General features: G+C 44.4%; 1 protein-coding gene across 2 annotated transcripts in view; it reads left to right on the top strand.

The window, feature by feature from the left end:
* The window catches only part of TUBE1 (tubulin epsilon 1), a 317,390-nt gene extending 294,483 nt beyond the window's left edge, over window positions 1–22,907 (top strand). Inside the window, exons 10-12 of one of the 2 annotated variants that reach the window (XM_069607852.1) lie at window positions 10,574–10,714; window positions 14,433–14,607; window positions 22,237–22,907. In XM_069607852.1, the coding sequence (XP_069463953.1) occupies window positions 10,574–10,714; window positions 14,433–14,607; window positions 22,237–22,395 (475 nt within the window). In that variant the 3' untranslated portion in view covers window positions 22,396–22,907. The remainder of the gene's footprint in view (window positions 1–10,573; window positions 10,715–14,432; window positions 14,608–22,236) is intronic. The other variant, XM_069607853.1, reaches the window with a different exon arrangement.
* Window positions 22,908–24,025: the final 1,118 nt, after the last annotated feature.

Genomic DNA, 24,025 nt, shown 5'->3' with positions numbered 1-24,025 from the left:
CCAAAGTTGGGAAGGAGTTGGTCCAGGCGAGACGAGATTGGGAGGAGGAGGCTGGGGAATCGATGGGAGATGGGCTCTGGGTCAGGGTACAGAGATACCACAAGAAAGTATCAAGGAACGTGAGGTTGCAACAGATTCAGTTATAGGTCACCCACAGAGCGTACATGACCCCGAAGAAGATTGGCAAGTTTAAAACCGCCGGAACGCAGCCATGTCCAAAATGTGGGGAGGTGAACGCGGGAATGGTACATATGTTCTGGCCATGCCCATAAGGAGGTTCTCGGGGGAGGTGGCACACCTCATGGCCGGGAAGGAGATTAATCTAGATGTGAAATCCCTATGGGCGTGCATGGTAGGGGGGTTCTCCAGGCCGCATAAACTTAAACACATGAGTAAACTCAAAGACTTGGCATATATACTGGCTGAACGCAGGATAGCAATGAGTTGGAAAGCATGCAATAGACCGAAAGTGGAAGTCTGGTGGCGGGACCTCCAGAAATGGGCAGATGCGGAAACAGTGGTATGGAATGAAGCAGTAAACAGAGTGGGGGGAGAAAAAGGGGTCACTTTGATGGCCTGGAAGCATCTAGTAGCCACTGTCTGGGCCTAGCCAGGTAAGCCTGGAGGAGGACAGGCCAACAGAGGAGAAAGGGGTGAGAGGCCCATGAGAAGAGTTGTGGAAAGCTGAAATGTGTATAAGGCTCTGGAAGGAGAGTGGGATGGGTAGGAAGGGAGAAAATAATCTGAAAATGTACATGAGAAGTGAAATGCACCCTTGGATTGCACTGTCTGGTGACTAAGTTGTACTCAATAAAAATTGTTTAAAAAAATATATATATAATTTGAAAAGTCAAGACACTATTTGTGGACAATGTAACCAGCAAGGTTGACTTAGTTTTACTGTTTTGTTTGCAAATAAAATATAAATATGCTTGAAATGTATATCCTAAAGTGTTAATAAGGGTACAGACCTGTACAAATCGGAGACTTGCCCAAGACTTTAAGAGGACGTCGTGTTTTTCACCTTTTGGAGCGAAAACTGCATTTTCTGCATGGCTTGCCATAAAATGTCAGGGCACTGAGCCCTGCATAGGATCACTGGAAATGGAGGTTCCTTCTTAAGATACTTCCAGAGCAGGTATGAAACCACGTTATTCCAAGTAATATTAGAATAAAGATCTTTGTTTTTTTTCAAGATGGCGGGCGAGCCGGGTAGACGTGCGTGAGCGTAGCTCCGTCCCCCAGCTCGGGCCGCAACAAAAAAGCATACAAAAAAGCAAGCACCCAGCCCTCCAAAAGCTGCCTACCATCCAACACACGATGGCCGGTGAAGATAGGGAGGCAATAGCAATCGAACCGGATCCTGCGACCCGGCCCAGGACAGCCATCCCACCAGCGGGGAAGCCCGGGCAAGAAGCAGAGCCCGACAGTGGAGTGGGCTCTCCACCAGAGCGAATCCCAGCGGGGTGAGGAGAGGCCGGAAGGAAGGCTCCACCCCGGCAGAGCGCCCAGAGAGAGGAGGAGGCCGGGCCTAGAGCCATCACCGATCCGACGGAGTGGAGACAGACGAGGGTGAAGCCCGGAGATGAGAAGGCACCGGACTGGCATACGAAGACGCACACCCCTCCAGCCACGGTCAGAGCCCGTAAGAGAAGGCGGCAGAAGAGGACGGCGGGAAGCAGACAGCTGAGCCCAGCGGAGCTGCCGAAGCAACGGAAAGCAGGTACGAGGCGGGGGAGAGACCCCGGGACCAGAGGGGAGAGTGCCCCCCCAACACACACAGACAGCAATAGCTTGCCCCCGGTCTCATACACGAGGGAAAATAGAACAGGACATTGGGGGAAGGGGCGAAAAGGAAGCAACACCTCCCGGAATCAATAAGAGAACACAAACAATTATCCTGGCATACAACCTCCGAAAGCCATAGAGACACGGGCTCCTCCCCCCCGCCCCATGTAGACCCCTCCAACCCACAAAAACTCAGAGAGAAGCCCTCTTAACGGGCCAGGTGGGAGGCACAACGGCCTCCCGAAGGTCAGGTCCCCAGATAGGGGAGATCTCAGCAAAAGAGGTACAGCTGAGACTCAAGAGTAAACAAGGCAACGGGGAAACTTAAACACCCATAAGAAACGAAAAAGGGGGTTTCAGAGGACACACGAAAGAAGTCCCCATTGAAATACAAGAGATCCCCAACAGAGTGCGCCGAAATCTGGGAAGCATAGACCCTCGGGGTCGAGAAGCGGGACCTTAATTATTCCATCTGGCACAACGCGGCTGGGCCCATTTAAGAGACGAAAACAGACAGATCACAACAACTTATACCTGGACCAGAAGACCCAAAGGGAAAAGCATGATAAAGAAGCCCACCCGAAAAGAAACACACACATGTTGTTAGGGAGAATTCTCTGTTAAGGCTAATTTCCCAAACCTAGTGGGTCCCCCAGCAGCTTTGCTGGATTTTTGTGGTTTATTTTTTTTCTCCTGCTAAGCGTGAGACTCTTTTTCTCCCACTCATGATTTGAGAATGTCTTTTGACTATGTAATGTGTTTTATGGGCTTAGGGGTCTTTTACTCCATAGGGCTTCATGTGTTTTTGGTATGTATGTTACACAGCACCCTCAGTGCAGTAACACAGGGGTGTCATAGTGACCCCCAAACATAGACTCCATACCCTGGGACTGACTACTGTCTCCCAGGGCATGTAAAGTCACCATTGGCTTTACTAGTCTCAAATTGTGAACAGAACCAGTACAAACCATCATATTGTGGAAGTACTGGTTGGGGTAATTCGATTGGCCCGGGTCTGTTTTCCAAGGGGGCACTGTCCAGTCCCCCCTTGTCAAGTTTCTGGCTGATGGCAGTGGATACCACGCGAAATATTCCACCAGAATATTTTCTATGGGATTTTCCCATTCATTTTAAAAGCACCACGTTTTGGTGCAATGATAAAAATACCGCGGGGTTATTTATTTAATATGTATTCCCCGGTTGGATCTTTTTGCCAGGACTCGGTTTTAAAATGGCGTTTGTGTTCGCCTCTGAAACTCTAACCCAAGTCGAGCCCTTTGTTCCACTTTTTTGGCGGGCTTCTCCACAGAAGCCCTCCAAATGGTGCCACTCTGTCTGGGGTCAACAGGATGTGTGGGAGGGGGATTGGGCACCCTGGACTGAGTTGCCTTGGCAACTCAAGTCGCACTCTTGTGTGATTGGCCCAGTGGTGAGCCGCCCGGCTCACCACTTAGCATGTTTGAGTGACAGCTAGGCTGATGAATGGGGGTTTTGCTGCATAAAAGCAGGGCTTTGGAGACTGGAACTTCAGTAGTCGCCACAGGACCTAAAGAATCTGAAGAGGGGAGAAGCTGAGCCATCTACAACGACGACACCACCAGTGGAGCCCTGCTGTATGAAACTCACCACTTTCCCGACGACAGAGGAGATCTTCTTCCAGGAGAGTCTTCTTCCCTTTGAGCTGGTGGGACCAACCAGTTCGCCTTTTTCGCCTTCCTGGATCATCTCGTGGTCGAATCGCCCGTGCCAAGCACCCCGGCGGCCGGATAGCCACGCTTCACCACTACTGCGAATAAAAGGGTCGTACCTTTTAACCGGGAAACTCAGCGGCTGGTTTCTTCCTTGGCAGTGCAACAACCTCCAGCTTTCCTCCACGTCGACATCATCTCTTCCCCTGGACGAAGCTCCGACTTGCACCCGCTGCCAGGAACAACTGCCCCCGCGGGAGCTTTCTCACCATTTCAGGTACTGTGTCCCACCTGGTCTCCCTTGCAACAGACTGTCCAAGGTGTCCCGTAAATCCTTGACTCTCTATCCTGGGGTGACCTTGGACCTGCTAACATTACCTTTCTGACTTGATCCAACCTCTTTTCACTTTTCTGCAAAGACTTTGAGTGCATTTCCACTGTGTGATCTTGGGCACATTCCGCCTTGCTCTCTCCAAGAGTGGGCCTGGCCTATGAAGTTTTTGCTCTACAGTAGACCCTGCCTTTCTTGACTTGCTATGGTTTCTTAAGTGTTGGTACTGTGTGATTTTCCTATTCTGCCTTTTCTCTCCCTTTTTTTAACAAATTATTGGAGTGCCATCTACGGTTACGTGCTCACCTCTGTTTTGTTAAATAAGTGGTGTCTTAACCTAGACTTGTTGAATAATTAACTAGGGAGGTGTATATACTTATAGTGACTGTGTTTGAACCTGCTTGACATATTAGTGCCAGTGTATTTTTACAAGTGTGTTTTTAAATAAATAATTATATACTTTTATACCAAAGTCAGTGTTTGCTTTTACTACTGTATTTTTGGCCCTATTGTGTATACTCTATATACTGCCTAACTCTTCTTGAGAAAAGTCTGACTGCTCAGCCACAGCTACCAGGTAAATCTGAGTGGTGCAGACTGCTACCAATTGGGTTTCCTGCTTACTCCTGTGGACTTAAACTTTTTGCAGTGGTCCCTAAGGGAACTGCACAGGTTTCTGCCTAACACATGTCAAAAGCTAGGACGAGGCTCGGGTCACAGGCAGCTGCGGCAAACAAAAGCGGATCCAAACAGGTCCAAGATCCGACCCAAATCTGGGAAATAGGAAACTCAGCACTCAAGCAAACAGACAAACAGAAAAGTAAGGAGGGAGACCCAACAAAACGGAAAGAAGATATAGAAATGGCCTTGAGAGACGACATGAAAACCTGGTTCAAGGAATTTCAGTACCAGTTTATTTCCTCAACACAGGCGCAGTTTGATAACATGAAGGAGGAATTGAAACAAGGAGTCCACAAACTGAAGAAGGACATAGAAAACCTAGAAGAGAGAACAGATAACCTGGAAAGGATGGTCCAGAATATGGATGAGGAAGCCCTCCAACATGCAGAAGCATAAGACCGCCTGGCACGACTGGCAATGGAACTTGAATGCCAAGACTTGGAAAACAGATCCAGGAGATCAAACATAAGAATTAAAAATATGCCGGAAACCGTAGAGGATAAAGACCTTCACAGAGCAGTACAACAAGTATTCAAAGATATACTAAAGGACGTCTCCGGAGAAGAAATTCACATCGACAGAATACACAGAGTAGGCCCTCGAAGAACAGGGGAGCCCGGAACCCGCCCAAGAGACGTTCTAGTGGTCATGGCACAATATGTACAAAAGGAACAAATCCTAAGGAAGGCCAGGACAATAGAGCAAATAAGAATGAATGGAAAAGAAATACTGTTGTTCCAAGACTTAGCACAATCTACGCTCAGAAAGAGAAGAGAAATGAGCCAGGTAACTAAACTCCTAACCGAAAAACAAATACGATATTATAAATGGACATTCCCTTTTGGCCTCCTTTTCACATGGGAAGAAAGACAATACCGAATCGCTACTTGCGAGGAAGGCCTCAAGATCTTGGGGTGCCAGGAAGAAGAGTCAGAATCCCCAAATACCAGTGAAACCCAAAGACAAAGGAGAGAACCGAGGGGATGGCAAACGGAGAAACGAAGAACAAGACTCCAATCCCGTAAACCAGAGAAAAACTAAGCTAAGCTACCTCGGAAATGAAACATGCACGCAGGAGCAGACGGACGGAGAGGCAACAAAGGCACAGACACACTAGATAGGGCAGGTGTTTACATGAAGGTGCGGCAGAGTCAAGGGACGGCTTTGGAATCTGCACCACAAGCAGGGTTTAGGAATCCCTGCAAACTGTTAACCCTGAGATGTTAGAGGGCATGGAGAAAAGGCACAACACCGGAGCAACCATAGGGCCCAGAGCCCTCCTCAGGGGCAAAGTTGGGGGGAAAGAGGGAGGGGGGCAGATGGGGGGAGTTGAGGGGAAAGTTTGGAGGGGAAAAGAGTTAATCACCGGTACCAATGCATACCACAGCGACCCACAAGATGAATCCAATAAGAATCACCAGACACACGTGAAAGAATGGGGCTAAAAATCTTAACATACAATATCAGAGGGCTGAACACGCCAGTGAAAAGGAAAAAAACTGAACATTTCTTGCATAGAGAGAAATTTGACATAATATCGCTCCAAGAAACACGCATACAGAAAAAAAGGAAAGGCCTGACCTGGATAAGAGGCTACAATCAAATTCTTCAATCCAATGACGAAGAGAAAAAAAAGGAGTACTAAAAGCATTCGCTAACCACCTAAAGGTCCAAATCAGAGCATCGTCATCAGATAAAAACGGTCGCTATGTCTTTGCGAAGGTCCAGATAGATAATCGCCAACTAACCCTAGCAACCTTATACGCTCCAAACACGGGCCAGGAGGGTTTTTATCAAAGACACGATCAACAAATTAGAAAACTTTGCGGAAGGAGAAGTGATCCTGACAGGAGACTTCAACCTAGCATGGAGCCAGACAGAAGACCGATCGAATCCCAAAAATACTCAACAGGGGACCCCCTCACCAGCACTTAAACAGACAATGAAGAATATGGCACTAGAGGACATGTGGAGGAGACTCAGAGGAACAACAAAAGGATACACATATCACTCACACGTACATGACACAAGCTCCAGGATCGACTACATATGGGCCACAGGAGCCCTAGTAGGAGAATTCCAGGACATTGAAAAAGGCCAAATATCTTTATCAGACCACGCTTCACTATGGATCACACTTCCCAAGCTCTGGAAGCGATCGAGGCTATGGCGATGGACGCTCCCCAGAGAAATCATACAAGATTAATTGGCAAAAAAAACAATCACAGACAAGATAGTGGACTACTTCGAGCAGAACGACCCCCCCGGATGTCTCGCTAAGCACCATATGGGAAGCCTTCAAAGCGGTGATAAGGGGACAAATAATAGCGCTGAAAGCACAAAAAGATAAGCTTTCATACAAATGGGAAGACGAACTGGGCAAAAAACTGGATGAAATAAGAGAAGAAATGACAAAGAATACTTCCAGGAAAATAAAGAGTACATATCGACACATCCAGAGCCAGCTAGACCTGATCAGGACCAAAAGAACGGAAACGCAACTACTGCACACAAAACACTGGTATGCGATGAAATCAAATAAAGCTGACAAACTATTAGCAAGGCAATTAAAAGGCAGACGGCAAGACCAAATGGTGCAAACCCTAAAAGACGGACAAGGAGCAAAGAAAACACAATCGAAAGACATCAAAGAAATATCCCGAGACTTCTACCAGAACCTGTACACATCACAGCGCCCGAATGAAAAGGAACAGGCGGCCTTCCTAAAAGAGATAACACTCCCAACTGTAACTCCAGACGAGAAAGCAGCGCTTGATGAACCAACAACGCCAGAGGAGGTTGCAAAAGCAATTAGAGACCTACCTAAGAATAAATCTCCAGGACCGGATGGCTTTACTGTGGCCTTCTACAAAACATACGCGGAAATATTAACTCCCAACCTAACCACTCTATTCAATACATTCAAGAAATCGAACAACATCGCCGCTTCCATGAATAAGGCAAAGATACTAGTCTTCCACAAAAAGGGGAAAGATCCAGAAAACCCGAGCTCATACCGCCCAATAGCCCTAATCAACATTGACGCCAAACTATACTAAGGTACTCGCTAACAGGCTAGCACCCCTGCTCCCCAAACTGATTCACCAAGAACAATCAGGATTCATCCCCAACAGGAAAACCCACAACAACATTAGACGAATAGTACACCTCATAGAGAAAGCTGGAATCATGAAACTCCCATCAGCAATAATATCGATAGATGCGGAAAAAGCATTCGACCGTGTAGAATGGACCATGCTATTCGCGACACTACGGAACATGGGCATGGGAAACGACTTTATAAACATGATCCGGGCCAACTACAACAATCCAACGGCCAGGATCGCAGTCAACGGGGAATTGTCGGAACCCATCAGAATAGGAAGGGGCACAAAGCAGGGATGTCGCCTGTTACCCCTACTGTACGCAATCTTCTTCGAACCCCTCCTGGCAAAGATCAGAGCGGCCCCAGACATAAAGGACATAGAAATGGCAGGGCAAATGGACAAGACAGCCGCATACGCAGATGATATGATGATGACCCTAACAGAACCAATAAAGACACTCCCCTCCTCATTCAGCAGATAGATGACTATGGAACAATATCGGGGCTAAAAATAAATGAGCAGAAATCCTCGGTAATGGCTCTGGCCGGAGACAAAGATGAGATATCCAAGAAAACAAAAGACCTACAATTACAAACGGCTGAAGAAGGGGTGAGATACCTTGGAGTAACACTGACGCCCAAGATAAAAGACCTCTACCTGGGGAACTTTACGAAACTCCTAGAAGTCGTAAAAAGAGATCTGGACAGATGGAACCCGCTGACAATCTCCTGGTGGGGCAGAATTCTGGTCATCAAGATGACGATCTTACCAAGATTGCTGTATTACTTCCAAGCACTTCCCATTTGGATCCCGTCAACTTTCTTTAAGGCACTTTCCAAAATAATAACAAAGTATATATGACAAAACAAAACACCAAGATTGTCACATCAGGCGCTCACAGCTCAAAAATCAGATGTGGGTATGGCGCTTCCCCACATCCGGAAGTATTACGAGGCGGCACAACTGTGGGTTCTAAACGAATGGATCTCGGACACATCAGAAAAATGGTGGGAAGCACAGGATAGAGCAGTTGCAAGATCAAACCTGCGCCACCTCCTATGGAGGAAACCCGAGCACAGACACCAAAACATCAAAATAAGTGAAGTCATGAGTACCACTATGGAAATATGGGACAGAGCAACCGAGAAAGAAACTCTCACGATAGATCCTGCCCCATTCATACCAATGTTCGACAACCCAGACTTCCCCCCAGGAGCGGAAACAGGAACATTTCAGAAATGGCGAGATACGGACTGCACAAAAGTGGGAGACATGTTCGACGGACAACAGATCAGAACCTTCGCAGAATGCCAGGAACTGCTGGGCCTCATGGAAAAGGACAGATTCCAGTACGAACAGATCCACCACTGGCTCACAACGCCAAGAATAGCCAACGCATTGACGAGGGATCTCACTCCATTCGAGACATACATTATGACCCAAACGGGAGAAAAAAAATTCGTATCCACCCTTTACAAATTCATAAACGCCCAGGAAGAAAATATAACTTGGCAGTACATGAAAAAATGGCAAACCACGCTAGGGAAACCAATCACGAGGGAACAATGGACATACCTCTGGCTAATAATCCCTAAATGGACACGGGCAATTCAAACGAGAGAAGCCTAGACAAAAGTGATGATCCAATGGCACTATACTCCGGAAAGACTACACAAAATGTTCCCGACAGAACAAGGAAAATGCTGGAGGGGATGCGACACCATGGGAAATTGGAGACACATCTGGTGGGACTATAAAGAACTACAATTCTGGTCGGAAGTGAAAACTCAAATGCAAGAAATTTTCAAGGGAGCAGCTAACCTAGGAGAAGAAATATGGATGTGCGGCATGTGGGCCCCCGAGACAAGTCATTTACAAAGACAGAAAAACTGAACTTTATGGGTTTCCTAATAGCAGCTTGGCTAGCTATAGCACAAACATGGAAACAAAACACCCCTCCAACTACACAAGAATGGCTTCACAGGATATGGACGTATGTAGCAATGGAGAGAATCACATACAACCTCCAAGGGAATAAACAGCGTTTCGCTACAGACTGAGCAGACGCCTTAGAATACCTGCAAGGTGACTACATGCTGCAATGGTGCCCTCATAACCTTTGCATTCTGGATATGTTCACAGGTTAACTTTGAAGCAACAATGGGACGCAATGGGATTGCAAAGACGTTAGAACCGGTGGGGAGGGAGGGAGCTAGGAAGGGGGGCGAAATGGGACAATGTTGAGTCCCGATGTTCATGTTTAAAGAAATGCCAATAAAAAATGTTTTTTAAAAAAGAATAAAGATCTTTATGTGCTGACTGTGTGGCACTCTCACCTCTATATTAAACGTGGCCATGAAAGGGGATTGCATTAATCAAAGATTAGTAAAATAACCGGGAGGCATCTGACTTCCCAATTATACCAACAGAATAGAGGGTGATGTCTTATATACGTATTAAAAATGTAATTATTATACCATACAGGCGTCATAGATTAAGGGCTGTACACTGTGTTTTCCAGATGTTTGTGATGTATGCATATCTCAGAATGGACAGTTTTTTAATTTATTTTCTTCCAAAGTAAATGTGTGTCTTGTGGATGAATTCACTGAATAGATGTTTTGTCTCATTCTTCTATTTGTTTGAGATTTATACAGTTTGAAAAACTGTCTTTACGTTGTTGAATGAATGTAGTATCCCCAGGTCCTAATGAAGGATTGGGATACCGATTTGTTGTAAAAGTCACTTTGATGGGACACTTAAAAGGACCCTAGGTATATTGCATTTGCTCAATGTGTATGAATTATTTGCATATAAAAAGAATTGCATATGGAATGAATATCCTCTTTGCCGCTAAATATTTTATTTCTTCCTTCAACTTATATTGTTGCATGCTATGGACAGCCACCCTTTTGTCATTGGTCTTTATTTAAAAAGTGCATTACTTGTGTACCCTAATATTGCTTCTTTTTTTTTAGGTTGGATCAGATGTTTTCTGATGCTTTTAGCAAAGACCATCAACTAATCCGTGCTGACCCCAAGCACAGCTTGTATCTCGCCTGTGCACTTATGGTTCGAGGAAATGTACAGATTTCAGACCTTCGCAGAAACATTGAAAGGTTAGATGTTAGTTATCTTGCTTTTTATTCGTATCTATAAATAGTCCTATATTTTTTAGCAGTTTTCTTTATTTTACACAAGACAAAATCCAGGATAAAATGAGTATATAGTGCAATTGGTCCTGTCGTTCACAATTTAGGAAAAGGAAGATTATTATTGAGCTTAAACTAAAGTTCTATAGTTAATTTCAGTTGGAAATTTTGAGTTATATCTATTTCCCCAGCGTTGGAACCTTGTCAACCCAAAACACACTCGGCTTTCTTGTTTTGGTGCTGAACTGTTGGGAAATTGTGATCTATGTAGGCTGGGGCAATCGAGGCCCTATTGAAATTTCCCATGTCCCATGTCAGTCAGAACTAAATTGGAAGTTCATTGCATCTCTGATATGCCTTGACTTAAACCTCTTCTTTCATGGGTTCATACCTGGGCCTTATCCGGAGATGGTAGCTCTCTTTGAAATATAGTCTTGAGTCTTGAGCCAGTAACAGGACTTTGTGGATAGCCCAATGAAAGTGCTCTTTTAAAATAGTTTTGTTACAGCTACTTAATACTCCCATCTGTGCTGGGGCAGGAAAGAGTCCATTTTAACCCTAAACAGCATTACTGGGAGTGGATTGAGATACAAAATGATATTTAATTGAGAACATTGGGAAATTGCTCTAATCTAGCAGTCTCTTGGTTGGCCTCTTTTTTGGGCCCCCGTCAGACAAGAGTGAAGATTGATGAATTTGGGTGCCTCAGGGAGCCTGCCTCTCTCCCATTTTGTTTAATATCTAAATGTACCCGCTTTTTGATCTTCTGGATGCCGCCGGTGTGGATTATACCACCTACGTTGACGGCATCCAGATATTTTTGGTGCTTACTGGGGACTATGAGACAGATGTAATGGAAATCAACCAGATATATTCATTGTTTCAAACTTGGATGGCATTAAACTCACTAGCTTTTAATGGTGGAAAAACTGAACTCATGCATGTGGGCTCTGGCCAGCGCTTGAAGACATTAGGACCTGAATATAAGCAATTTAAGATCACTGAATGCAATATTCAGGGCAGCCCTTGTGTTTTTGGGAGTCTATTTAGACTCAGGCTTGACTATGAAGCAGCACACTCTCCATGTTAAATCTTCTTGTGCTTTTACCATTAAACTTATTAGGCAGATTAAACCCTTCCTGTCTACCCCCAATATCTCCATGTTGGCTAGAGATCTAGTAAACTACAGAATTGACTATTGTAATAGTCTATTGGTGGTCACAACAACAAATAATATAAAAACTCTACAAAGTGCCCAAAATGAAGCCATTAGATCCGTGTGTGGACTGGCAAGGACAGAACACATGACGCAGGCAAGGAAATCCTTGCACTGGCATCTAGTCTGTCACCAGATATCCCATATGGTTTTGCCTCTTACATACAAATGTCTTTCAAATCAAGCACCTGTTTACTTAGCTCAACAACTTCAAAGAGCCCCTGCCTTGCGCTCATTATGCTCCAATGGGAAAAATAATCTAATTGTGCCCCGGTTTAAGCTGAAGAAGTTTGGTGGCACATGCTTTGATGTCTGGGCCCCTGTTTTATGGAACTCACTTCCCAGCGACATCAGAGACATTCCGACTTTATTAGCATTTATCAAAGCGATTAAAACCCTTCTATTTAATTCTAAGGATTAGGAAAAATTCCATCCTCTAGTCTTTGTGCCCGATTCTCCGTGGTGGTTCTTATTTTGACACTGCTTTTTTCTGTTATCTGTTTGTTTGTCCGTTAGCGCACTGAGGCCTATGGGCATCATGCGCTTTATAAGAATGTAATAATAATAATATTGTTTACAGCATACGTTCAATTGCCATTCATTATTATAATTATAAGCATTGGCCAGTATTGGTATCTGCGTAACCCAAGAAGATTATATGGCTGTATGTGAAATTTGAAAGCGGAGTTCTCCAGTTAGTGAGTTACTAGTCGAAATCAACCACTTTGTGCCATTATTATCGAAATATTAACTTTGTTTTGTTGTCATTTTGATCAGTATAGGAACTATTCTCTAATTCCTCTATTTAGTGAATATAAAGTTTAGAGAGTTAGGACAGCTTCAGATTTATGGAGCTCCATGACCCTTCATAAGGGTACAATTTGCGACTGTGCAAAACCAATTTAAAGCCTGGAGAATCGGTGAGAAATTGTTAATTTAAGTTGTAATTCTAATTAGATCATAGTCCTCTTTATTTTTTCTTAATTCGTCGTAAACTGTTAAAAGGCTGCCAAATTGTGTAATTATTATGGAATAGTCGATTGCAATTTGTTTCAGATTGTCGAATTACCATTTCAAGTTCTTATAACGCCCAGTGTTCACCATGAGACTCTTGATGCTGTAATCAAAATGGGAAGGAAAAACATAGTCCAGTTATTGTTTAAAAAGCTATTTTAAGGGCCTTGCAAAATCACGTTTTTGTGGGAGGAAGCAAATTCTGGAAGGGCGGTGGGTTCCAGGCACATCTACAGAAGGTGCCCTGCTGAAGCGAGAGACATAGAGAAGATTGTCTGACTGAGGCTTCTGTGTAGACAATAATGCTCAAGTATGCAGGTTATAAGAGGTGGTGCAGTGTTGTTGAAAGCTCTGTGTGCCATGCACAGTGATTTGTATTTTTATGTGCTAGGCCACTGGCAGGCGGTGGAGAGGGCTGGCATGATATGGTCACATTTCTTGATGCCAAGATGAAGATGCATGGCAGCATTCTGGGCTCGCTGAAGCCTGCGTGTGACTGAATGGGAAGCCAAGAATGACGCAGTCAAGTCTTGAGGTATTGAGGGCATTCACTGCAGCCAGTTTGTGCTGTGTCGCCGAATAGTGTGGCTATTTCTCAAGGGTAAAAAAAATGAAAAAGCAGGCGCTTGCTATTGCATGTATCTGATGAGTGAAGGAGAGCTAATCATCAAGTTTGATGCCCAGGCGTTTAACTGCGGGTGAGGCGAAAGCGGTGGGGGCGACATAAGGCAGTTAGATGAATGCTGGACAGTATTATGGGTTGTGGTTGGTGAGAAGGAACTCTTTTGTTTCTTTTCAGTTTGAGGAAACATTTTCACATCCAGTCATGGTTGATGGACATGCTCAGATGGAAATGGTTGGATGGAGAGTCAAGCTTCTAGGTTGGGTGGATTATTGTGATTCTGTCTTATTTTCTGTCATTTTAGATGTGATTTTATCTTATGTTTTGATTAGTTAATGATCATTATCATGTGCTATTCTTTCTCCAAATAAAATAGTAAGTAGGAAGACAGTGCAACATGAAATAAATACATTGCCAGGCATGGAGGGTGTTGAATATGGATCTAAATCTGTGGAAATATTTATGCAGCAAAATTCCATTGAAAGCTAGTCTTGGCGTGTTGAGTTTACAAGCTAAATATTAGTTTATATTATTGGAATAAGTTTGGCATTATAATCAGTGTAAAACCTTTTTAAAGGTTGATGCCATGAATACTGTACTTTTGCCAAACCTGATCAGTTGTCTCAGCCATGGACCGAGAAAGTATTACCAGTTCACTTGGAAAACAGTGACTTTTTAATTCATTCAATCAGCAAAACAGCAACTGTGTTTGAATTTTGTTGGTTCAAGTCACTAGTTTGTAAATGCAGCACTTGCAGCTCTCATACAGATAGAGAAAATGTTATGTTAATATAGTACCTTTAAGCTCATATATTTATCTTGCTACACTGCAGGCTAAAGCCTTCTCTTCAGTTTGTGTCCTGGAATCAGGAAGGTTGGAAAACCGGTTTGTGTTCAGTGCCTCCTGTTGGCCATACTCACTCACTCCTTGCATTGGCGAACAACACCTGTGTCAAACCAACCTTTGTAGAGCTCAAAGAACGGTTCTTTAAACTTTACAAGAAAAAGGTATGTGGATCTTTGGATTTGTCACTCAGAGCAAAAAAGTTTGATTCAAACTATATGAATGTGCATTACTGTTGCTAGGTGTGTGCAGTGTTTCTAATCAATGATACTTTAATAAATGGGGTTTCATGTCTTAAACATGCACCATTTCTAAATGGCTAACCTCACCACTGGTCCTTAGGGCTTGGGCCATGCTGTGGAAATACTTCTATGTGTCTCATTTCAGCAATGCCTACTATGTACTAGGTAAACCGTAAAAAACGGACAACCCTTTCTATATCTTTCAACATTCAGGCCACAAAATGTCAAGGTGGGTGAAATACGGATCCCTCCAGCTGCTGTCATAAACTGATCCAGATCATCATTCCTTTTCTTCACTTGAGTAATCTTAATTCCTTGATCAGCCCACTTGTTATTTAATGTTTGCATTAGAGCAATTGAGTGTGCTCTGTACTAATGGGCAAGACCGTTGACTAGCTGCTGTGTGCCCGAAATAAAGCTGCATCATGGGAAAAAGTTTAGAATACCTATATCACCAATTCTTTCCAAGCTGCTCTGAGTTTTCATAATAGTATCCCTTCCTTTCCCCTGGGAAGTTGCCCATGCCCTGCTGCTCCATTGTATGAATTGTATGTTCCAAACTAACAAGGGGCGTCCTGGGAGTCCCTCTGCCAGACATTAGTCATGGTTACAAGATCTTTATCCTGCCCTGGGGCAGTCCAGCACCGAAATGCTAGGCAATTCTCCTCTGCACAAGGGTACCAACAACAACCCCAGCCACGTGTTTGTCTGGATGGACCTCATCAGTAGGGTGGAGCTGTGCTTCTCTAAGAATAGTGAGCAAGGGATCCATGTGTGAATTCCCCTAGTATCTTTGGGTGAGACCCAAAGTTACTTAAATTATCCAAACTAACAAGGGGGGTCCTGGGAGTCCCTCTGCCAGACATTAGTCCTGGTTACGAAATCCTTATCCTCCTCTGACTCTGAGAAGACTTAATACTAAGCAGCCGGCATCCACCAGATTTCATCAGCCTGTATTTTAGTTGGGGGCAGGGTTTATGCCCCAAAGAGTATATTTGATTCCTCCCAATGCTCTGCATGGGTGCCAAGTCAATCACTGGAATGATGGGCAGTTTGCCATTATCAGTGGGGAAGACCAAACTTTATTTAGCCCAGAGGTTCTGGTAAACAGTCCTCTGAAATCCACTGTAGTGGATATCTCCTTTCAGATTGCTAATAGAAATTCAACACTCCATGTCCATATCCAAAATAATGTCCGGGGTAAAGTCTTGCTGGTAAATGACTTGAATGAGGGAGATATTTTTAGAGGTACGATTTCTAATTTCAGGCGGTATCAGTTTAAACGCCAGTCCATCCGGGGGTCATCTTGCTTTGGGGCTATGCCTAAACCTGAAATGTTGTCCAGGTATAAGAGAAACAGGAATACTGGTTCTTCCTCTAGGCCTTCTCTTTCTAAACCTTCGGCTCCTCCTGCTTCGACAGGAAAGGTGAATAGGATTTCTAGGAGGGCTAGAGACTGCTCTGCTGGAGACCCTTCTAGACCATTAGGATCCTCTACCGAGGGCCCTGGTGAAAAGCCTGCTTTAGGTACAGACCCCCCTAGAACAAAATAAAATCCAGAGAGTGCTGTATGTCATATGGTTTGGAGAGACGGAACCTCAACAACAGGGTGTAGTTGGAGACTACTCTTAAAGGGTCATTCTAGCCCCAAGGGGCAGTTTAACCGACTTCAACTATGTGACCTGTCACAAAAGGGATTAGTTACCCCTTGTGATAGTCTGAGAGTGACGAGTGTTAGGGTAAAGTTCTATATACCTATTGTGCTTTTGTGTCCTTTTATGGGACCTCAAAACGTTTTGCTTTTTCCCTGCTGTGTTTCCATGATTTTTTACTTTTATTTTGTGTACTGCCAGACTTAAGTAGAAGACCCCCTGCCACTGTAACTCTTTCATGTGCTGTTTTACGGTTGCATGTATGGGTACAAAGACCAGGGTGCATTGTAAGCACCCCATGTTTGACCCGATTCAATCACCCTACATGTAGGTTGGACAATAGGCTGGTGGAAGTTGTAATTTAGTTTTAGATTGATCAGTGGTGCAGTTATTTTTTTTTACATTAGTAGCCCAACGTACTAGTGTGATAGACATTAGAACAATGGTGCATTTTTTAAGCCATGCTCCCAGCCATTTTCTTTGGGGCATCCCTTTGGGGTCCATGAGACAGGCCTAAAATGGTATTTTGCTGATTAACTTACCCTGATCCCAGCCCTGCACTCCTTTAATATGGATCTAACTGGCTAAGCATGGTTCTCTGCTTCAGATGAGCCCAATCTGTGTTCTGTGTTGGAACCTGAGTGTTTGCCAGTTTTTAAACTTGGTATAATTGATGAGCCACCAAAGCATGTGTGTGTCTGCCTGCTACTTGATTGGAGAGCTGGCTTACATCCTCTCCTGAGTAAATGTGTTTACCTAGGGAAGACCCCTTCCAAAACTCAGATTCTTACCTGAATTGCTGGAGGATTGCTACGACGATGGACTGCTGCTTCTGAGCGCTATGTTTGGCCATATTGGCTGGACACCCGCTCCTTTGCCCTTGCTCCCAGATACCTTTCTCTTTGCTGTAATCCCTTGCTGGGCCTGCCATCTCCTACATCTTTCACTGTATTTGCTGTAGAACAGTAGAGCCAAAGAATGCTTACTTGGGTCCTCTTTTGCATTAATGATATTGTGTAATCACATTTGAGTTACTAAGTGCAAACTATAACGGATCTGCCGTGGATTCAGTTACTTGAGACCAATAGTTTTGGGGCCCCATTGTTATAAAAGATGACCTTCAGCTAATTCTGAGCAGCCTTCATTAAGTTGCTAAGTTGCTAGAGGAGAGGCAGAGGGGTCAGACTCAAGACCAAAAAGCTTCAGCCTGTTCCTCGGTTTATTCTGTTATTTTCAAGTGCAGAAACTTACCACCAGTGATGCTTAAAAAGATGTTATGGAAGATTGAGTTCCTGGTCACTGTGGCTAAGGCATATCCTGTCAAAGAATCTCCTTCTATAGAGGAATGCACAAATGTTTTTTATGATATGAATCCGATATTATTTCTGATGCTTGTTAATCTGCTAAGAATCACATGCTGTGCATATGGTCCGACATCCAGCGGTAACCGCAGAGTATTGCATCTTGTCTTTCGGGGACCGAAAGGGGATGCCGGCATAGGCGTGTCTGTAACACTATCCCTATCGTGACGTGTAGTGTATCAAAAATCCCTCAGATTGTTTTTTTCCGCCCAGATAACTGGTCGCCCTATAGCAGAGCTCTTACATAAGAGGCATTGTTTATCTTATACCAACTTTGTCGGCTATTCTCCATTAAGTCACTTCGACAGCGATTAAGAACTTCGACGAAGACAGCAGGAAGTTTCTACGTCAGTGGATTTTGGCACCTAAGATCCGGCGGCTCAGGCATACACGTGGCTGGGCCCTCTGGCCGGCCTACAAAGTAGGGAGAGCGGGGTCGGGGTGGCCATATCTTTCGTTATGTCTTTCCTCTTTCCCCCCTCTTTGCCCTCTAGGTCTGGTCATCTTTGTTTATACCTTTTGCTATGGAAAGGACTCCATTTAGGTTCTGCCCTAAGTGTAAGGTCAGATACCTGTGGAAAGACGAGCACAGAATTTGTAATTCTTGTCTCCCCTTAGATCACGACGAGAAGCGGTGTGCAGCTTGTAAGCTCCTTCGGCCAAAGGAGGGAGGTGGTTCTCGTCGGTCCTTTCGAGGGCAGTCCCGTGCAAGTCAGAACAACTACAGCATGAGAAACTATAACTCTGGACAAACATCAGAAAGCCCCGCCTACTACCCACCTAGGGGTCAGCAAAGTGGCATAGGTAGAGGCCCCAATCCCAGAGGAGCCGCAGCCTCTGGTCAGAAATGACCAACAGATCCAGGTCCCCTCCCATGTCACCCCGATCGGGGGGTGTTTTAACATCTTTCCTCACGCCATGGGAGGGGATAACCTCAGACCAGTGGGTTATAAAGACGGTCGCCGACGGGTACTGTGTGGAATTTGCCCGACTACCACAGTTCAGACCGCCATGCTTGGTGCCTCTCACCGGACCATCTGCAGATCCTGAATCAAGAGGTGGAAGCGCTGCTGGGAAAGGACGCCATAGAAGCCGTCCCTATTCTTAAGATAAACAAGGGTATTTATTCAGTGTACTTCCTTGTACCCAAAAAGGACTTCACCATGCGCCCTGTTCTAGACCTGCGCCCAACAAACAAGTTTATAAAACTGAAAAAGTTTTGTATGGTAACGCTTCAGGAGGTGATCCCACTGTTGAAACAGGGGGACCACATGGCAACATTGGACATGAATGATGCATACTTTCATATTTCAATGTTGCCAGCAGACAGGAAATATCTAAGGTTCATGATAGAGGACAGGCATTACCAATTCAAAGTGCTCCCCTTCGGCATCGCCTCGGCGCCAAGGGTGTTTACAAAGGTCCTGGCAGTAGCGGCAGCACATCTGCGCAGACTGTCCATCCCGGTTTACCCTTACCTCGACGACTGACTCATAACAGATGACTCTTAGAACACATGCTTTTTGAACACCCAGAAGACCATAGACCTTCTGTTCAGTCTAGGATTCTCCATCAAAGAGAAAAAATCTAGTCTAGTCCCCAGTCAAGTAAAACAATTTCTGGGGGCTCTAATCCGGACAAAGGACGGCCTAGTCTTTCCCTCCAACAAGAGGGTTCAGAACATGCTTTTTCAGATCCCTCAATATGTAGCCAGTCGGGAGGTGACTGTACGCAAAGCCATGCGCTTGCTAGGTATGATGGCCCCATGTACATGCTTCCCATGCAAGAGTGGCTCAACAGCCAGTGATGTCAGGCCAGCGGTCAATGGGAAGATCTGGTAGTTGTCTCGCCAGCCCTCGTTCTTTCTCTGCAGTGGTGGTCGAGGGAAAACCTCTTGAAGGGGAAAACCTTCACCACCACTTCAGTGGAAGCCACTCTCACGACAGACGCATCTCTCACGGGGTGGGGGGCTCACCTGCTTCAGCAGACAGTGTGTGGAATGTGGTCCCCACAAATAGCATGCAACCATATAAATCTACTGGAGCTATTAGCGGTGTTCAAGGCATTAAAAGCCTTTCAAACGTAACTACAAGGGAATACAGTGCTGGTTCTGACAGACTGCATCACAGCCATTTATTACCTTAACAAACAAGGGGGCACACACTCTCCAGGGCTATCCAAGCTGTCCCAAAACATTCAAACACAAGAGGTTTCTGTTGTCCCAACATGTTCCAGGAGAACTCATTCTTCTGGCAGACATGCTCAGCAGAGATTTCACACTGCACATAGAATACGAATGGTGGCTGCATGAAAAGATTGTGTCCAACGTCTTCGCAAAATGGGGCTTCCCAGAGATTGACCTGTTCGCAACTCAGGAGAACGCTCAATGCCAAGACTACGCCTCCCGGTACCCCAGAACCGCTCCAAGGGGAACAGTCTCTGGATAACATGGTCTGGGAAATTTGTCTAAGCTTTTCCCCCGACTCCCCTACTCAACAAGATAGTGCCAAAGATGCACCAGGAATCAGTCACCATAATATTGGTATCCCCATGTGGGCCCGCCAATCCTGGTTCACTCATCTAATGGAAATGTCCCTCTCCCCATCAGTAAAACTACCCTGCCCGTACAACATGTTGTCTCAGGACAGGGGGGGAGACCCTACACCCATGCCAACAAACTCTGAATTTAGCATCCTGGCTCCTGAGGTTATCGAGTTTGGACACCTTCAGCTCCATCAGAGATGCATGGACATTCTCAGGGAAGCTAAGAAACCTAACACCCGCTATTGCTATTCCAGCAAATGGAAACGGTTTCTTATCTGGTATAATACCAAGGGCGCCAATCCCATCGATTGCTCACCCACGCACATTGTGCTGTACCTAACCCATTTGTTAGACTCGGGGTTGGTCTTCAATTCCCTAAAAGTTCATCTTGCTGCACTCTCAGCCTACACCACGTCACAACAAAAGGTGTTGTGGTGGGAAATACAAGCGATTAAAGCTTTTATGCAAGGGGTTAAGAGGATTCATCCCCCCATTTCTCACCCAGCTCCTGGATGGGATCTAAATGTGGTTTTAACCAAATTCATGGGGTCTCCTTTTGAGCCAATGAAAAAAGCAAGTCTAAAAGACCTTACTTACAAGACGGCCTTCCTAGTGGCTATCACTTCTATTAGAAGGGTTAGCGAACTACAGGCCCTTTCTGTTCTTGACCCTTTTGTTACAGTCCACAGGGATAAGGTAGTTCTGCGCACTCATCCCAGATTTGATCCTAAATTCCTCTCAAAGTTCCATGTGAACCAATCGATCGAACTACCTACCTTTTACCAGAATCCCACCAGCATGTCTGAAAGAAGCCTACACACAGTAAATGTGCGCAGGGCAGTCATGTTCGACCTGGAAAGAACGAAACCACTGAGAAAAACAAACCAATTTTTAGTTTCGGTGGCAGCTGGTAGAGAAGGGGATCCTGTCTCTAAATCAGCTATCTCAAGGTGGATTGTCAAATGCATCACACTGTGTTACGCTCTTGCTAAGAGAGAACTGTCCTTCAAGCCTAGATCACACTCTACTCAGGGCACTGGAGCTTCCATAGCATTCATTGCAAATGTTCCCCTAGAGTCCATTTGCAAAGCTGCAACCTGGAGTTCTGTACACACCTTTACACTATTGCCTAGACACCCATTCAGGTGGGACAAGCAGTATTAAGACATCTTTTCTCTACTGTTCCTTCTCACAGCCCACCTCCAACTCCGGGTACTGCTTGCTAGTCTGCTTAGCATCAGCATGTGATTCTAAGCAGATTAACAAGACTCACAAGACATGCATTACTCACAGTAATAGCATTGCTGACGATTGTATCTGCTTAGATTCACACGCGCCCTCCCTACCTCCCCTCTCGGGGTGGAAGGAACATAAACATCTTACTACTTTCTCTCTTCATGTACTCACTCACAATAGCCTTCGGCTCCCTCATGGCAGAAAAAATACAATCTGAGGGACCTCGGCGGGATAGTGTTACAGGCACTCCTATGCCGATGTCCCCTTTCGGTCCCCGAAAGACAAGATGCAATACTCTGCGGTTACCACTGGATGTCGGACCATATGCCCAGCATGTGAATCTAAGCAGATACAATCGTCAGAAATGCTATTACGGTGAGTAGAGCATGTCTTTTCCAACCTAGTTTCCCTTCCCTTGCATGTTTTAAGAACTAACCATAGTTGGGATACTTTAAGAGCACCAAGGTCATATTTTTTATTGTAGCCACTCACTCGATTGCCTTGTTAATATCTAAAATGGTTCTGTAGAGAAGGTTGCTTTAAATGCATTTATTGTCTTATGAATACAATCGGGAATCTTGCACTGTACATGGTCCAATTCAGGCAAGTACCAACATTTACCCATATTCATGCAATTACTTTTAGATCCCACACAGCATTGTTGGCTTTTCAAAACCCTGTGCCTATCAGGGTGGCTTGCAGAATAGTGTTCTGCCTTTCTTCCTGCCAAGAGATTCATGTATTTCTTTAATTTACAGGCTCATCTTCATCATTACTTGAATGTCGATGGAATGGAACAGGGTTGTTTCACGGAAGCTGTATCGTCCTTATCCTCGCTAATTGAAGAATACAATCAACTGGATGCTACTAGAGGTGTTTTTATTCCAGATACACCTAGACTCAGTATAGCGTTGTGAGCAAATAAAATGCCTTTGTCAACAACCATGCCAAAGACTACACAAAACATGGACCATTCTGTACTGTTACCATTTTGTTCACGAGATGCCTATGAAATGTGTTCTTAATCTTTTCCATTATTTTTCCTAATATTTTGAGTGTATTGGAAAGGTTTTTACAAAGAACAGTAAGCCCATTTCAGACTGCAAATACCACAGTTCTGACAACTGGTTTAACTACAACGATAGTGAAAAAGGACCCTTCTGATCAAACTGAAAAACAATGCTCCATGAAATATTGCATCATTCAATGTTGTGTTGTCCATTGTTTGATTACGTTGTGATAGAAGTTGTCAACTGGCCTGTATTCATGAAGAGAAAACAAATCAATGTTTTTACATGACAACAGCTGTATATCAATCATGTATATATGTATTTTATACCCTATTATGTTTAAATTATTTGTTTACTATCCAAAGACATGTTCGGACATTATGAATACAAATAAATTATTTTTTTATTTTTCCAAATAACTAATTGCTGGTATTTAATTGACTTTTTAAAAAGCCATCACATTAGTCCAGAGAGACCCACAGGACATTTAAATTGGCAACGTTCCATGTACTACTGTAGCTGAGCCATACTATGAAAGAGACCTGAAAAATGTATTTCATGACCATCTTCAGCAACTCGATTTTGATTTACGTAGACTGAGACAATAAGTGTAATCCTATGAAAATTGTTTTCGCTTTACTTTAAGACAATGTTTGTTTTTGTATTTTTTTAAATGTCAAAGAATCTTGCCTTTTCGTGGGGTGGTCTCAGAGGTTCATCTTGCTAAGAAGTGTCACCTTAAAGGGGGTTCATCGACTTGAGCAAATGGCACTAATTCTATGTGTTAGGCCTATTCAAGCCTAATGAATTATGAAAGTGGTGACCTGTCAAGGGAGCATACAGGAACATAGGCAAGAGTGAGAGGTAATACTTTACATATTGCAGAAATAGGGTACATTCTAGTTTTGCTTATGTTAAAGCTAGAAATAACAGGAACCGCAAGTATCGGAGCAGTCTTTCATAGTAAGAGTCATAAAGAAACAGGAAAAGCAAGCAAATATACTGGGTAACAAGGATTGATCAGAATAAGGTGTGCACTGGAATATGGGAAGGGAGCTTAGGACAGCCCTTGGGATCGATACCAGCAGATTACTCTAACCAATCCTACAGCAGAGTTATGGGATGGGCGTACTGAAGAGATAGTTGTACTCAGGGTAAGGGTAAACTGGAGACTATATACTGAACTAGGTAAGACTACCATGGACTAGAGGGAGGAAACTGAAGACTCTCTCTTACCTGATCTTATCAAAGACCAAACTTAGGGGTCAATGTAGAAACAAAATTCCAAAAGGTACAAAGCTTAGTTGCATTTATTTTACTATACACAAACGACAGCCTGACACATATTTTGAGTTCAAGGCTCTTCTTCTGAGGCTTGTGTCTTCTGATATTCCTGAGTATCACCAATAAAGTTTTGACCTGCTGTCAAGCCACGTTGGCTGCTTAGTCACTATATAACTTCGCAATTGCGGGATAATGCAGATGTCCTGTGCCTTTCGGCTGCTGACTGTGTTTTCGCAAGGGTCACACTGTATAT

Source organism: Ambystoma mexicanum, chromosome 4q, assembly GCF_040938575.1.
Source record: "Ambystoma mexicanum isolate Mex_15411 chromosome 4q, UKY_AmexF1_1, whole genome shotgun sequence".
Classification (NCBI taxonomy): Eukaryota; Metazoa; Chordata; class Amphibia; order Caudata; family Ambystomatidae; genus Ambystoma; species Ambystoma mexicanum.
Note: the sequence above shows the minus strand (reverse complement) of the source record. Positions and strands in the feature narration are given on the sequence as shown.